The 15,293-nt window shown below is 42.8% G+C and overlaps 3 protein-coding genes across 3 annotated transcripts; 2 read left to right on the forward strand and 1 right to left on the reverse strand.

Moving 5' to 3' along the window:
• The first annotated feature begins 213 nt into the window (after positions 1–213).
• Positions 214–4,448, forward strand: LOC115671891 (uncharacterized). The gene is made up of 6 exons (XM_030593566.2): positions 214–519; positions 632–768; positions 1,498–1,850; positions 2,704–2,800; positions 2,915–3,196; positions 3,329–4,448. Exons 1-6 carry the CDS (start codon positions 378–380, stop codon positions 4,322–4,324), a joined length of 2,007 nt encoding a protein of 668 aa, XP_030449426.1. The 5' UTR covers positions 214–377; the 3' UTR covers positions 4,325–4,448.
• A 2,454-nt stretch (positions 4,449–6,902) lies between these two features.
• On the forward strand, positions 6,903–12,555 carry LOC115671893 (trihelix transcription factor GT-1). Its single transcript, XM_030593570.2, has 5 exons — positions 6,903–7,737; positions 10,233–10,271; positions 11,421–11,552; positions 11,789–12,010; positions 12,157–12,555. Exons 1-5 carry the CDS (start codon positions 7,143–7,145, stop codon positions 12,357–12,359), a joined length of 1,191 nt encoding a protein of 396 aa, XP_030449430.1. The 5' UTR covers positions 6,903–7,142; the 3' UTR covers positions 12,360–12,555.
• Positions 12,556–12,825: 270 nt separating this feature from the next.
• LOC115671741 (mitotic spindle checkpoint protein MAD2) lies at positions 12,826–14,686 on the reverse strand. The gene is made up of 7 exons (XM_030593372.2): positions 14,406–14,686; positions 14,282–14,297; positions 14,018–14,148; positions 13,584–13,704; positions 13,383–13,486; positions 13,167–13,288; positions 12,826–13,037 (listed from the first exon to the last, which is right to left on the reverse strand). The coding sequence occupies exons 1-7, from the start codon at positions 14,476–14,478 to the stop codon at positions 12,981–12,983; spliced, it is 624 nt and encodes a 207-aa protein (XP_030449232.1). The 5' UTR covers positions 14,479–14,686; the 3' UTR covers positions 12,826–12,980.
• Between the last annotated feature and the right edge of the window lie 607 nt (positions 14,687–15,293).

Consider the following 15,293-nt stretch of genomic DNA (forward strand, 5'->3'; position numbering starts at 1 on the left):
TATTAGTTATTATTCAAATTCGACTCTTGAGCTTAAATTGCTTTGTACATCCTAAAAAGCCAACGAAATTTATGCTTTCATTCATCATGGAAAACTCGACGGGCCTCAAACCTTTAAAAGAAAAGGGAGAGAAGGCCCATGGGCTCCACCGGAACCTTCTGGGCTTTTGCCACCGTGCGTTTCGAACCCGCACCAGAAGAGAAAGTGGTCAAACCGAAGACGACGACGACGACGACGACGACGAAGGAGATACCAAAACCTCTCAAGACAGCCCTCTCAATCACTGCGAAGCGCTTGAGTTCTGGCTCGTCGATCGTCTCTCGCAACCGCGCGGCTCCGCCGAAAGAGACCAGCGCCCGTCGCATTCCGGCGAATCGATGGCTCCGAAGCCCAAGGACAAGCCGAAACCCTCCCCGTCCCCGTCGCAGCCGCCGCCGCCCATCGAAGATCTGTTCGCGTCTCTCAGCAAGCACATCCAACGATCTGAGTTCAAACAAGCCGTCAAGGTCGCAGATCAAGGTTCCGATTCCTCCCCGGCCGTGTACCGTCGCGTTCGATGGCTTCCTTCCGTCGCCCTTATTGACCTCACCATTCGACGTTCTTCTTCTTCTTCTTGTTTTTTTTTCGACAGTGCTGGGAATCGCTCCTGGGGATGAAGACGCGATTAGATGCAAGGTGGTGGCTCTGATAAAGGGCGACAGCATCGAGGGCGCGCTGACCACCATTCAATCAGCTAGGAACCTACCAATCGACTTCAGTTTTCACAAGGCGAGTGCTTAAATTATCGAAACGCGTGCTGGTGTTGCGGTTTCGTTTCACTTTCACGCAGGTTTAGTGTTCATTTTGCAAGGCCTTCGGGATTTCACGTGTTGCCATGCCGTCATTTTGATTGATTTTCTCATTTCTCGTCGAGGTGGAGTGCATGATGCTCCTGAAATAGCTGAATTGTGAATTGTGTGTTACTGGAAATGAATTTCCCTGTTGCATCTTTGTGGCTTTAGTCGAAACATTTGACTCCAAGAGGGGTTGAAATAACTCAGCTTGCAGATAAGCTAGGTGATTCTTATGGAGACCTGTTACATGTTGGTTTTGAAGTATTATCTGAACGAAGTTATAGGATAGTGGAGTTTTGGTCCCGGAAGAATATTTACTCGCAAGCAACCAGTAACGTCCTCTAGTGGAAGAAGGTCGTCGAGGCGCCCAACCCTCGCACTTATCAGTGGCAAAAGGAAAGAGAAAAACCCTTGCACTTGTTTGACTGAGGCCGTAAATGATTCACCGTGCTTGTACATATCTTTCTTACTCACCGTAATTGGTTATTTGAAGATTTTGAAAGAATTTTTGCTCCATCGCATGTATTCTTATTATTTTGACCCATATATGTTTTAGTTTAATCTCGAGCTTACCAAATGCATAACCGAGTCTTTTGCATGTTGAGAAAGAACAGTTCAGCTGTCTCTTTATTAATGTCCTTCTTCCTCCTTTGGCTCTAAATAGGCATACTGCTTATACAGACAAAATAATCTGGATGAAGCTTTGGACTCTCTCAAGAGCAAAGAAAGAAGTACTTCAACCATGCTCTTGGAGTCTCAGATTCTGTACCGCCAAGGCAAAATGGATGCTTGTGCGGATATTTATCAAAAGCTACAGAAGTCTAACGTGGAATCACTTGAGATAAATGCGATTGCCAGTTTGGTTGCGACTGGAAGAGCCTCGGAAGTGCAAGGAACATTGGATGCACTCAGGGTCAAAGCAACTAGCAGCTTTGAGTTGGCATACAACACTGCTTGTTCTTTAATTGAAATAGAAAAGTATTCGGATGCTGAACAACTCTTGTTATCAGCTCGTAGGTAATATACATGACCGATTCATTGCATTTATGTTCACAGGTTTGTCACTTTATTGGCGCTGACAGTGCAATTTTATGGGTGTTTATGAAGTCTTTTCACTAATGGTTTCTTATCATTTGGTCTCGGTAACCGATGTCAATTTACATGGTTGTACCTTTTATCCAGGCATAAGAACTCTTTGACAGGAATTTTCTGCTTGATCTCTTAAAGGTGCTTTACCTTTTATTTTCTGTTTGCCAAATTGATGAAGCAAGGGCTTTTCTGTGGAATACATGCCTTGAGCACTGAGTACTTTGTTTTCACTGAATTTCTAGCATCTCATCTTGCTAATGGGGGGCAAACTTTTACCACGTGGCCTAGCATTTTTCCCTTAAACCAATATGCAGTGTTTTAATTGGAGTATTGCGATTATTTTGTATTTTTTTTTTATGTTCACAATATTCAGAAGTGATGAACAAGACTTTAATTTTCTTCTTGCTCATTTTTCTATATGTGCTTTCAGGAATGCGTTACACGAACCATGATGTGCATTTGCACCATTTTCCCACCTTAACTCTGTCGTTTACCTTTGGAAACTCTTTATGCGGTTCTCCCCAGTTTTGCGATAGACTGGTGTTGTAAAGTAATGAACTAAGATAATTTCTTGTTTGACTTTGTCCAAAAAATGAGGGTTTACTCTGGAATGCATTCGGTGTTGTTGGCATACAGGGGCATACTCCTTTCACCACTTCAACTTTTCTTTTGATCGGATTTCGCATCTCATCCACTTTTTGTACTTCTTTAGGCTCTATGCCGCCTTGCTTCTGAAGTGAACAGGACAATTAGAATGCTGATGTATTTGAGATCTTGTCAGAATTGGTCAGGAAACTCTCCTGGAAGAAAACTTAGATGCTGATGAGGTGGAAATTGAATTAGCTCCTATTGCTGTCCAGTTGGCTTATGTTCAGCAGGTAATTGAAAGTTAGTTAATGCTTCTGCTGTTGTGGAGGAGGGCTCCAATCATTTCTTATAAATATCTCTTGGCATGTAGTTCTGAAATGACACAACTATTTTATTTTTCATAGATCTTTGGACGCAGACAAGAGGCCATTGAAGCTTACACTGGCATCATTAATCGGAATTTGTCCGATGAATCATCGCTTGCTGTGGCAGTGAACAACCTCATTGCTCTGAAAGGGCCAAAAGATGTCTCTGATAGCCTGAGAAAAGTTGACCGCCTAAAGGAGAAAGATGCCCAGAACTTCCAGCTTTCTCATACAGTGGAATTGAAACTTCTACGGAAGCAAAGGGAGGCAATATACACTAACCGGGTGCTTTTGCTCCTCCATGCGAATAAGATGGATCAGGTCGAATCCCATATTTTCTTTTGTGCTTCTATACCAACTGTGCATTTTTTTAATTGTGTAGTTAATGGACTAAGTCTGCCAACTAGTATTGTTTTGCTTATATACTAACCTTGTTCTTTCTCAAATACTCAGGCCCGAGAGCTTGTTGCTTGTCTGCCCAACATGTTTCCTAACAGCGTGGCACCAATATTGCTTCAAGCTGCTGTGTTAGTGAGAGAGAACAAGGCTGGCAAAGCTGAGGAAGTATTAGGGCAATTTGCAGAGAAGTTCCCTGATAAGTCCAAGACTGTTCTTCTGGCAAGAGCACAGGTTGCTGCAGCAGCTGGCCACCCTCTTGTAGCGGCAGAATCACTGAGCAAGATACCTGATATCCAGCACATGCCTGCCACTGTCGCGACCCTTGTTGCATTGAAAGAGCGTGCAGGTGATATTGACGGCGCAGCTGCCATTCTTAACTCAGCGATCCAATGGTGGTCAAATGCCATGACTGAGGACAACAAGCTCTCTTCTATAATGCCAGAGGCAGCTTCCTTCATGCTCAGGCACGGCAGGCAAGAGGAAGCTGCACGCCTTTACGAGGAACTTGTGAAAAGCCATGGAAGCATAGAGGCAATGGCTGGGCTCATAACCACGGTCGCACGGGTAGATATTGGCAAAGCTGAAGCTTATGAAAAGAAGTTAAAACCGTTGCCTGGGTTGAAGGGCATTAATGTGCAGAGTTTAGAAAAGACTTCTGGTGCGAAACAAGATGAAAGTTCTCTTCGTCGCGGACTCGCTGAGGCACATGAGGAGAGTAAGAGCAAAGAGAAAACCAAGAAAAAGAGGAAGAGAAAGCCAAGATACCCCAAAGGTTTTGACCCGGCTAATCCAGGTCCTCCACCAGATCCAGAAAGGTGGCTTCCTAAGAGGGAGAGATCAAGTTATAGGCCGAAGAGGAAGGATAAGAGAGCTGCTCAAGTAAGAGGCTCCCAGGGGGCAGTAGCTAGAGAAAAACATGAAGCTGGTGCCAATTCAAGTGCTCCTAATGCGACACCAAACCAAGCAAGCAGCTCCAAAGGGGCCTCACAAACCTCAGTTGCGGAGAAACCCAAGCCTTCTAAATCATCGAGGAAGAAGTCAAGGAATTGATTGGCAGGTTTCCCAAATTTTGTCAACAGCTATCCATCTAATTTCGGTTCAGAATTTCTCTTTTCATCTATTTGCGGATCACAAATTTCTCATAGTTAATGCATTGCGTTCGATTGAATTTAAAGTCACCAGGACTTGCAGAGCGTTCCTTGAGAAGAATTTATACAGACGGCATAACGTTGCTTGGGTCTTTGCTCAATAATTTCTTTTACATTAGTCAGTGTGTTCTTGGATATTCCATTCCTTGGAATGTTTTTCACATGCGAAGTGCTCGTTCTATGTTGGATTGTTATTCAATAGCACGCATCGACTGCGTGCATACCCAACTTGCAGCTAGGACCAGGTAATGAAAAGTAGTGCAAAATCCATTAGAGGGAATTTATTTCCTTGATTTGCTTTATTCTTGCATTATCTAGAGAAGAAAGTGGATGTAGATTTGCCTTTCGAATGCTAAAGTAATCTGTTCGTTGACAGTGGAATTTTTTTTTGCATGGATCTGTCTATTATGGATCGGATGAATTTCTGTGTCTATTATAGATTTGATTGGTCTCACATGGCTCCACATCATCCGATGGTTGTAATATATTTTGGGCCTCGTCCTCACCTGATGATGAACCCTTTCGAGAGAAGTATCCATTTTATGCTTGATATGGCCACTGATGACCGATGAGAAAGCTTAGTATGACAATGAAACTAACTAATTCTTGCTGGAAGAACTGATGGAAAGTACAAGGGAGTCATTTTCAAGCTCTTTTGAATCGAGGTATGAACTTTTGCCTGTCGGAAGAACAAACTTCACTGGTTGAGAAGGTAGGACATGGAGGGAATTCCATTTCTTGTAATGAAAGCTTGTAGGCACCAAAGAGGTTGATGTGAAATCATACACGTGCAATCGCGCATCTAACATCTTTTCCCACTAGCACGGAAAATGACCGATTGATTGTTCCCTGAACACGTCGTAAAACACCCGGGAATTTTGATCAAGTTCTGCATCTAAATCTTACGAGAATGATGCCCCAGCGATGAACGCTCAGCAGAGGTCCACAAAAGCTTCCAAGCAGATTGACCGTTGACGGTAGTTGATGTACATTGAAGCCATCACTCTTGTACTTATCAACTTAGGGCTCTTGGAAATAAAATAAAAAATTATCATGATGTAATATTATTTTGGTTAATATCACGAAAAATCCTAAACTGATACACATGTGATAAATTTACCCCAAACTAATTTTTTGACCACGAATGGGGTGTTGCGAAAGCCCCTTCCCAAAATGCTGGGGTGTTTGGTTCAGCTTTCATGCTAGCATTGGCCAAATGCTAGCATTTGGAATGCTGAAAGCCCAAAGCTGGTCCGGACCAGCTTTGGGCTTTCAGCATTCCACAAATGCTACTGTTCACGTCTTTTTTTTTTTGAAACTGTTCATCTTCTTCACCAGGCAGCCGGCGAGGGCGGCCGGCGAGGGAGAAGGGCCGGCGAGGTCGCCTGGGATCGAGCGACCGCCCGTGCGATCGCCTGAGTGCAACGCCGTCGCTGGGTCGCTCGACCCGGGCCGTCGCCCGCTTGGGTCGCGCGACTCCCGAGGCGGTGACGGCTTGGGTCGAGCGACCCCAGGCGGCCGTCACCGCCTGGTCGCGCGACCTCAGGTGGCGACGGCCGCCGGCGCCAGATCTATCTTGCCGGCGGCCGGCTCCGGCGATGGGTAGGTTGGTTTTTTTTTTTAATAAATAAGATAATTCTCAAAGTCCATTTGCAAAAAAAATTCACCAAACACTATATTTTGGCCAAAGTAGCTTTACAAAATATTTTTACCAAACACCATTTGCATTTCCTCAATGGGCTTTCACCCAAAGGTATTTGGATTCTCCCAAGTAGCATTTTCAAAGTTGAACCAAACAGGCCCGTAACCCCTCAAACCGGTATACCTGTGATAAATTTACCCTCCGTTAAATTGGATTAATACCATTAAAAATTACAAACTGGTAAACACGTGATAAACAGAGGGGTAAAACCTTAAATTGGTACGTCGGTGAATTGCTACGTATCATCCAACTTAGCAATTTAATGACAAAATTTAACGGAAATTAATTGATGGTAAATTTATCATTGATATATCAGTTCGGGTTTTTAGTGATCAAAAAATTAGTTTGGTAGAAATTTATCGCATGTATATCAATTTGAGATTTTTAGAGTGTTAGCCCACATTATTTTTATTCTTTATTAATTTAAATTTTTCATAGCGGTTCGGTACCCTCGTTTTTTTTTTCTTTGGTCGAACGGTACCCTCGTTGACTAACCCGAATAATTTAATTTCTTTTTTTTCCCGACTTTTGAAAACTTTGGCAGGAAAAAACCCAACCCCGACGTCGATTTTCCGTTTCCCTCTCGAAGGAGGATCATTCCCGATTGTCGAGACGATCTTCTTCTGCCAATCAAAACACTCTCTGCTGAGTTCTGAATGTTCTCCCCTCTCTTTACTTCCCTAATCACTGATTAAAAACTGCTCACTAATCGCAGATTAGTAAATAATCAGTGATTCCGTTTTCACTATTCACGCTCCCACGAAAGCTTTCCATTCACGCACACCTCTCTCTCTCTCTCTCTCTCTCTCTCGGACGGCTCTGCAAAGAGGCCAAACGAAGAAGAAAATGCAAAGGAGCTGAGCTAACTCTCTTCCACTCCACTCCTCGCTGATTCTCGGGCGATGGTTCCTCCGCCGCTCCCACCATCGCCGCCGCGTCTCCTCCGCCGTCCCTGAGCCCTAACAGCCGCCGCCGCCGCCATTCCCCCCGGGGAAGGAAGCCCTAACCTCGTCCCGCCATGTACTTGTCCGAGAAGCCTCGCCCGATCGATTTCTACAAGGAGGAGTCCACCCCTCGCGACATGATCATCGAGGTCGTCTCCTCCAACGGCGACATCCCCCCGCCGCCGCCTCCCCACCACCCGCACCAGCACCAGCTCCAGCACCAGCCGCCGCCGCCGCCGCCGCCCTCGCAGCCCCAGTCGCACCACCAGATGATCCTCGGCGAGAGCAGCGGGGAGGACCTCGAGGTCAAGGCCCCGAAGAAGCGCGCCGAGACTTGGGTCCAGGACGAGACCCGGTGCCTCATCGCGCTCCGCCGCGAGATGGACTCGCTGTTCAACACCTCCAAGTCGAACAAGCACCTCTGGGAGCAGATCTCGTCCAAGATGAGAGAGAAAGGGTTCGACCGTTCCCCGACCATGTGCACGGACAAGTGGAGGAACTTGCTCAAGGAGTTCAAGAAGGCCAAGTACCAGGATAGAGGGTCGGCAAAGATGTCGTATTACAAGGAGATTGAGGAGATTCTGAGGGAGAGGAGCAAGAATGGTCAGTATAAGAGTCCGGCGGCCTCGGCTTTGAAGGTCGATTCCTACATGCAGTTCTCTGACAAAGGCAAGTATGAATATACTGTTTTACACTTTGTTAACTAAGTCGAATTGGGAGGAATTATTTGGGCGTATGTGTTGTGTTGGTGGTGTTTGTGATATAGAAGCTAAATTGTAGCGATCAAAAGTTGCCCAGTTAAGCTCCCTAAGCTTGTATTTTCTCTTTCCTCTTCTGTGAGATAGGAATTGCGAATAGGCAATGGCTATGATCTGTCAAGGCGTGTCTTGAGTGTGAAAGATTTTTCTGGAAGTGTTAGCCTTTGAGTAGGAATTACAGGGCGTCAGCTGAAAGTTTGTAATCATAAATGAAATTACTAAAGAACAAATTTCTTCTTCTTAACAAGTTCATTAGTAGGTAGTGAATGAGGGTGTTTGTTGATTGATTAGTACGGAAGACGAGTTTTCGCAGTCGCCAATGTGATTTTTGGGACTGTTACAATAAGGAATTGTCTTTCATGTACAGCATTACTCAAGAAGTTACCAAGTATTTGTGGACTCGAGTTTGAAGTGCGAACTTTCTTGTAACAATAGTTGTCCAGCTGGGGATGAGTGTTTGTTTGTGGGACCTAAATTGAAGAGTTGGCTAACTCCTATTGAGGGGATGCATTCCATCTTTCTTGGCTTGTCTAGCTGGTTTCTATTTCTTTCCATATGGTGGTGAAGGTCGCCATAGCTTTTCAAGAGTTAATTTCGTCCGTTCCAGTAATTGCAAATGCACGTGCGTAACACTTTGTTTGTTTTACTCACTACATTCTACCTGTACCAAGTGAACAATGTTCACTTCACGATGTCCAGTCATCGGAAGTATTCTTATAATTGCAAATGCACGTCCAATCACTCATACCACCATGTTTGCCTCACTATTTCATTTCATGGGCTATTCCCTGTATTTACGAGGGTAAACAAAACCTGATGACACTGTGGTTTGGTATAATTGCAAATTCATGTGTGTAACACTTTGTTTGTTTTACTCACTACATTCTACCTGTACCAAGTGAACAATGTTCACTTCATGATGTCCAGTCAGTGGCAGTATTCTTATAATTGTAAATGCATGTCCAATTCACTCACTTCACCATGTTTGCTTCACTATTTCATTCATGGGCTATTCCCTGTGTTTACAAGGGTGAACAAAACCTGATGACATTGTGGTTTGGTATTTAATCTGTTTCTTCTAGGAACTTGTTAATACAATGCGGAAAATATTTTATTTTGTGAGATGAATCTTTCTGTTCTGTTTGATTGGCTAGAATGAGACTATCGAAGTTGAATAAAAAAATATTAAAGAAACAAGGAGTCTGAACCTAGATCACCACATGTCTATATCTTGAAACTGGTTGAGTCAATTTACGAGTGAGGATTTATTATACATATTAGTAATCCATATGCTCATCGTGCCAGGGTTTCTTCCTTATAGAAGAGACAAATTCGATGAAAGACAATACTTTAATTTATCTCATTTTTTTAGAACTAGTACTTTGGGAGACATGCCAATTTATGAAAAGACGAAGTGACTTACAGTCATAAAAAAAGATGAAATGAAATTGTGAATAGTTCAGTGTACTTCTAGTTTGAAGGAAAAAAGGGACAACAATTTGTGTCATCAGTAGTGTAAATAAAAAGCTTTTAATACGTTTTTCCTCCAAAGCATGGCTATTCTAAAGTCATATTTAGTGGTCCATCTAGCAATTTTCCTCTTGTGTCGGATTGTGCTCGTTGATAAACAATAGAATCCATAACTTTTTGTTGCGGGTATGATTCATTTCTCTTTATCTAAGTGACCAAATGCATGACGAAAGAGATGAGGACCTCCTCGCCATTCCGCTGAATTTTGTGTCTGCTAACCGATCAAGGCCCACATTCTGTTCAATGTGGATGTTGCCTTGAGTAGGTGCAATGTCGGGAGAAACTTCAATCCATTTGATATCTGATAGAGGGCATGCAACTGGTCGATGTACATGTACCTGTGAAATTGGATTGCTGTCTGTTCTGGCCCTTTGCGATCTTAAACAAATTTACACATATCACATATGTCATAAGTACTATTGAGTTTCTTAAGTTTCATTAAGAGCTTGAGGTATGTATGCACCATTTCTTTTTTATCTCTTTGGGTTCTATTCATGATTAATGTTCCCTTGCTTTAGAGAACCAGTAGAATCTCAGTTCAGCATGCAACCTTACAGAAGACAGGCTGGATTTCAACAGTATATTTTCTTTGATTCTTGTGTGGTTCGTGAATTTATGGTTCATTCTCTTGTTCTCCCTGTCCTTATTTTAATGGATACAACCTTTAAAGAAAAGAATGTCACTATTGCCCTTAGAACTGGAACTCAACTCCATTTGAGGCACCTTTCTTGATCTTGCCTTCTTTTTCACATTTATTGGACAGGCTGCTAGGGACTTTTCCATTTATTTGTCCCATTGCCTTGGGATTACAAAGTAGGGAGGGACTTCTTTTGTACTTTCTGTGCATTTAGTTTTGAATTATACTTTTGTATGCAGGCATTGAGGATGCTGGGATGACTTTCGGACCTGTAGAAGGTAAGAAAACTTGGTTTTCAACTTAGTAATTATGGTTTATTTGCTTTGCTATTCTGCACGATCCATTGCATAACTTTTTTGCTTTGTGGCCATAAGGGTTATTGGTTTGTAGGTTCTCCAATTGTGCAGCTGAGCATCCACTCTTTATTAGTCATTCTCATGTCCTGTCACATGGAGTTCCCTTCATTTTTATAAAATATGAAGTTGGCCAAATCTCATTACAAGATTAACAGAAGAATCAGGCAAATCTTACACCGATGATGGCAGACAATATAAAGTGGTGTCGCTGTTTTGTTCAAATTTGTAGACAGATGGTACATTAACAAAGGAATGAGATTTATCACCACTAGACCTAAAATTTTAAATCAAAGAGCATAATATTGCATTCCTATTTATCAAAATGCTAGCAGAAAACTGAAGAAGAAAACTTGGCCCTGGGTATCTGAGACAATGCATTATTGATTTTAAGAGTAAAGTGATGTCCTGATGTTATTATGTCCCCTCCTGCAAAATTTAGGACCTGCAGCGCAGAGATGATTTTCTTATATCAATGCCATGTAGTGCCAAGTGTCTGAATCCATTAATGGCAGACCATAGGAATTGCTCCATATGTATCGGAACATCTGCTGATTAAAATATTATGTTTCAAAATTTTGTCCGAACGGGCTTCACTTTATGAATTTTTCGCATGGGGCTTGGATTCTATTCTTAGACCTTGAGTTGATGGGAAACACATCTGACCTTAGAAAATGTCATTTCTTTCCCTGCTAAAGAGATGGTAATCATTACCTCATATTTTTAGCACAGGAATCGATGGAAACTTCAATATCTGGAACATTTATGTCTATTGACTAGTCTGGACTTCTATTGAGGCACAAATTACAAGTGGACCTCTTGCATCTTTAGTTATCCCTAAAAAGGCCCAAATGCATGCCCCCTTCTCTGGATGACCTCGTCATATTTGCTTTTTTTTGCTTTTCAATCAATTTTTGGTGAAGCATTCCACCCAAAGTTAGTTAGAACTTCTGTTTGTGCGGATTTACCATTCTAGTTTTTATTGCTCGACCTTTCAGTTCAAATTATGATTACTCATGTTAATTTAGACAGATGGTCTCATGTCATTTAATTTTCTTGGTGTGCACTGTGCAGCAAGTGGTAGGCCGACTCTCAACCTTGAAAGACGTTTGGATCATGATGGGCATCCTCTGGCCATAACTACTGCTGAAGCGGTTGCGGCTAATGGAGTTCCCCCTTGGAATTGGAGGGAAACCCCTGGAAATGGTTGGTTTATCTACTGTAATATGATAAAATGATTGTTATCGACTTTGAGGACTTCTGCCCAAGCATATGAATGAGTTGCCAATGTCAAGTGCTACCTGCTGAAGATCTTTGCTTTCCACCTCACATCTGTGCCTAAAACCTAAAAGCCACCCCCAACATCTTGAGTTGATAATGTTTCCGAGTTAGCAACATTTTATTGATGATACTGTGCTTTCCCTTTCTCTGTGGTTCAACAGGTGAGAGTCAGTCATACGGTGGGAGGGTCATCTCAGTCAAGTGGGGTGACTATACCAGAAGGGTTGGTATTGATGGCTCTGCCGATTCCATTAAAGAGGCGATCAAATCTGCTTTTAGATTGAGAACCAAACGTGCATTTTGGTTGGAGGATGAAGACCAGATAATACGGAGCCTTGACAGAGATATGCCTTTGGGAAATTACACTCTCCAGCTTGATGAAGGTAATAGCAGCACATGCAGGTTTTGGAATGGGCATAGCCGTACAAATTATGAAATTGTTTTGTCATGACGCACACCGCCATCTGTTAACACTTCACTACACTACACTGACTATATGGACTGCTTATGCATAGATCTATATTTTCAGGACTGGCCATAAAAGTGTGCCTTTACGATGAGTCAGGGCACATTTCAGTCCATACAGAAGATAAGATTTTTTACACGGAAGATGATTATCGTGATTTTCTTGCCCGAAGAGGGTGGACATGTTTGAGGGAGCTTGATGGGTATAGAAACATTGATAATATGGATGATCTACGACCAGGTGGAATATACCGTGGTGTGACATGAGGCATGCGGGCTCCAATGGGAGGGGGGGACTTTGTAATTTTGTCCATGATGGAGCTGAACTGTGACGTTTAATTGTGTATAGCCCATCTTGGCTCGAGATGTTTATTCAATTAGCACTGTGCTTGAGGCATTTCAAAAATGTATATATCCACTTCTTTTTGGTCTTTGAAAGAGGCAACTTGGTTACTCCCGCCGACGATCTTTTCTTGTCTTCATTCATGCACTGCCCGGATTATCGAAATGAAATTATTACGCACGTGAAACTGCTTGGATTACCGAGATCCTGTTGACAAAACTGCCTTTTTGGCCCATAACAATGTTGTAATTAAACTACTGAGATCATTATTTTGCTTTTCTACCCTTTTGAGAATTCTTCCTTTTAACCTGCTGAGGTCACCTCAAGTCCTTTTGACAATGAACAGGAACGCCATGATTTTGTCAAAAGGGGACAGACAAAGGAGTTCAACAATTGCCATATTTTTCGGGGTGCATTAACAAAAATTACAGAATTGGTAGATTCGTAACAGGAACTTAGGACATTGTTTCTCGGGGTCATTCCATTCAAATCGTACAAAATGTGAATAAAAGATTCACAATATCCCGTTTAAGACGCAAGGGAAATTACTCCTCATCCCATTCATCGTTCTTGTATGATACAAGCGTGTCCACCTTGTGTATCTGCAAAACATCAGAAAGACATAATGCATCAGAAGGGCAGAAGAACCGACGATAGCGAGCTACTGAAGTTCATGTCCAACTTAAGACACACCTTGAAAAGAGAAGAACAAAAGTATATGTCCAACTTACCTTTGTGTCAAAAGAATGCAACTTAACCATCTGTGGATTGGCAATCAACTTAGGGTCGCTCTCAATCCACGTGAACGGAACCGCCACGTCCTTATCAGTGTATGCTAACACATCGAATACACCTACAAAGACGAGCGAGAAAATTTCTAAATCAAACAAAGCCCAGGAGCATGTGAACTGTATTACCTAAATGGTCGCCAGACTAATCCTTCGTACAGGGTTCATCAAGGCATGGCAAGTAAGTGATGCTCGAAGCAATCTGTCGCATAATTGCTTGAATCTCCCTCATGATCTCTTTGTCGCTCTTTTCTCTCGAGACTCTGTAATCAAAGCAGAACGATGCCACCACGTGTTCAGTGACAACAACCCGGAAGGCAAACAGAGAAAACAAACAAAAGCTAACTTGATTTAAATTACCCCTTCTCGACGACCTCGTCATCAGTCTCGATGCTGAAGTTCCACCTCTCTAACACCTCACCAGTGGCCTTGCTCATTATAACAAGAACAACCCTTTGCAATTTGCCAGCTTCCAACCATTCTTTCGAGCAAAAATTTGACATTCAGACTCATCAGATAATTGTAGCAGACATCATTCCAAGGAAATTAAACAGAAGTTCTCCTTTTGTTGTGTTTAGCGGTCGAGTTTTGACACAAAGAATACGCCTTTTTTACATAACAAATCAAGCCCCGAGGTCGAACCATTCAACTCACAGTCCAACACTCCTTTTTCGCCACCCAATGAGCGCAAATCGATCTTAACACATTCCCTAACTCTGCATTGTCTACAGAAGCAAGCATAACAGCAATAGGGGGGGAACTATCTAAGTTGCAAAAGTTGAATCTTTTCTTACCCGAAAGCTGAGCATTTAAGTTGGCAATGAAGGATTTGACACCTTCATCCTGAGTAAGCAGCATCGGAAGCCCGTACTTCTTCACCTTCGCGAAACTCTCCTCCGGATACACCCCGCGATTGTATAGAATACTGAAAAAATCAAAACCCCCCAAAATAGTTTTTCATTACTCGATTCTCAATCGATAAACCGAATTAGGTCTACACTTAGCCTACAGAGCAAACGGGGATCATGCACAGTACACACCGCCAGAGTCCCACTCACCTGTTTGCAGCATAACCTGAAAACGAAGAACCAGACGCAAACCCACGAAATCAGCAAAAAGGTTACAGCAAAGAAACAACGAACGAATCTCGAAATCGAAACCAAGGACGGGCGGCGAACGGACCGAAGAACTCGCTGACGATGGCCGCGGAGCCGCGCAGCGTGATGATGTCCTTGGCGACGGTTTTCGCAGCCATGCTAGATGAGTTCGCCCCCGCCCCCCACAGAGATCGAACAAACAAACCGACCGGGCAGTGCAGCGGCGAGATTCCAAAGGGAGAAATCGCCCGAACCGACCGTGGGAAAGAGCGCAGAGCCGCGAAGCGAAGGGCGAAGGGCGAAGGGCGGCGAGTGAGTACGACGGACTGCGAAAATGGCTGATTCGAGCGGAGACTCGTTTGGAAAGATTTGATCGTTCTCCTTTTCTTTTAGGGGTTTGAGCGTAACGATTCAAAAAGGAGCGAAGGATATATTTGCAGCGATAGCGTAACGGCTACTTCTCTATTTTGTCTGGTCCTTGGGCGGCGACTCCCCTCTTTTCAAAGTGGCTCCTTCAACGGTTCGTTTTTCCACTTTTTCTCCCAACACGAGAAATTGATTTGTCCACGACATTCATAAAATCAACGGCTGCGATGCACTTTGGTTCGATGGATTAGGATGGGGGTGAAAAAAAATTCTCTTCATCCAAAGGATAAATTATACTTTTCCGTTCCCTACTTTCGAATTTTCACAACGAATTTCTGCGCTTTTAATTATTTTAATCGAACAGACGAAATTTAGGGTACGTTTATTTCGCGAAAAATGAACGATTTGGAATGCATTTTTCAAAAAGATGACCATCCGTGTCGCTTACAAAAATGAACGAACGGAATACATTTTCATCATCCACAAACTATTTAAACATAGATTATTGTTGATTATTTTATATTGATTTTTTTTATTTCAAGAGATATAATTAGTTATTTTTAAAAAAATATTTTTCAAATCATTCATTTCCATGAAACAAGCGGAG

This window comes from Syzygium oleosum, unplaced genomic scaffold (genome assembly GCF_021117445.2).
Source record: "Syzygium oleosum isolate NSW1041296 unplaced genomic scaffold, Sole_v2.1 Sole_v2.03, whole genome shotgun sequence".
Lineage (NCBI taxonomy): Eukaryota > Viridiplantae > Streptophyta > Magnoliopsida > Myrtales > Myrtaceae > Syzygium > Syzygium oleosum.

Coding starts and splice junctions, on each gene's coding strand:
- LOC115671891 (XM_030593566.2), top strand. CDS start 378: ATGGCTCCGAAGCCCAAGGACAAGCCGAAACCCTCCCCGTCCCCGTCG. Junction 769..1,497: donor TCGACTTCAGTTTTCACAAG/GCGAGTGCTTAA, acceptor GGCTCTAAATAG/GCATACTGCTTATACAGACA. Junction 1,851..2,703: donor CTCTTGTTATCAGCTCGTAG/GTAATATACATG, acceptor AGATCTTGTCAG/AATTGGTCAGGAAACTCTCC.
- LOC115671893 (XM_030593570.2), top strand. CDS start 7,143: ATGTACTTGTCCGAGAAGCCTCGCCCGATCGATTTCTACAAGGAGGAG. Junction 10,272..11,420: donor GACTTTCGGACCTGTAGAAG/GTAAGAAAACTT, acceptor TGCACTGTGCAG/CAAGTGGTAGGCCGACTCTC. Junction 12,011..12,156: donor CACTCTCCAGCTTGATGAAG/GTAATAGCAGCA, acceptor CTATATTTTCAG/GACTGGCCATAAAAGTGTGC.
- LOC115671741 (XM_030593372.2), bottom strand. CDS start 14,478: ATGGCTGCGAAAACCGTCGCCAAGGACATCATCACGCTGCGCGGCTCC. Junction 13,705..14,017: donor CTTAAATGCTCAGCTTTCGG/GTAAGAAAAGAT, acceptor TTTGCTCGAAAG/AATGGTTGGAAGCTGGCAAA. Junction 13,487..13,583: donor GACGAGGTCGTCGAGAAGGG/GTAATTTAAATC, acceptor CTTTGATTACAG/AGTCTCGAGAGAAAAGAGCG.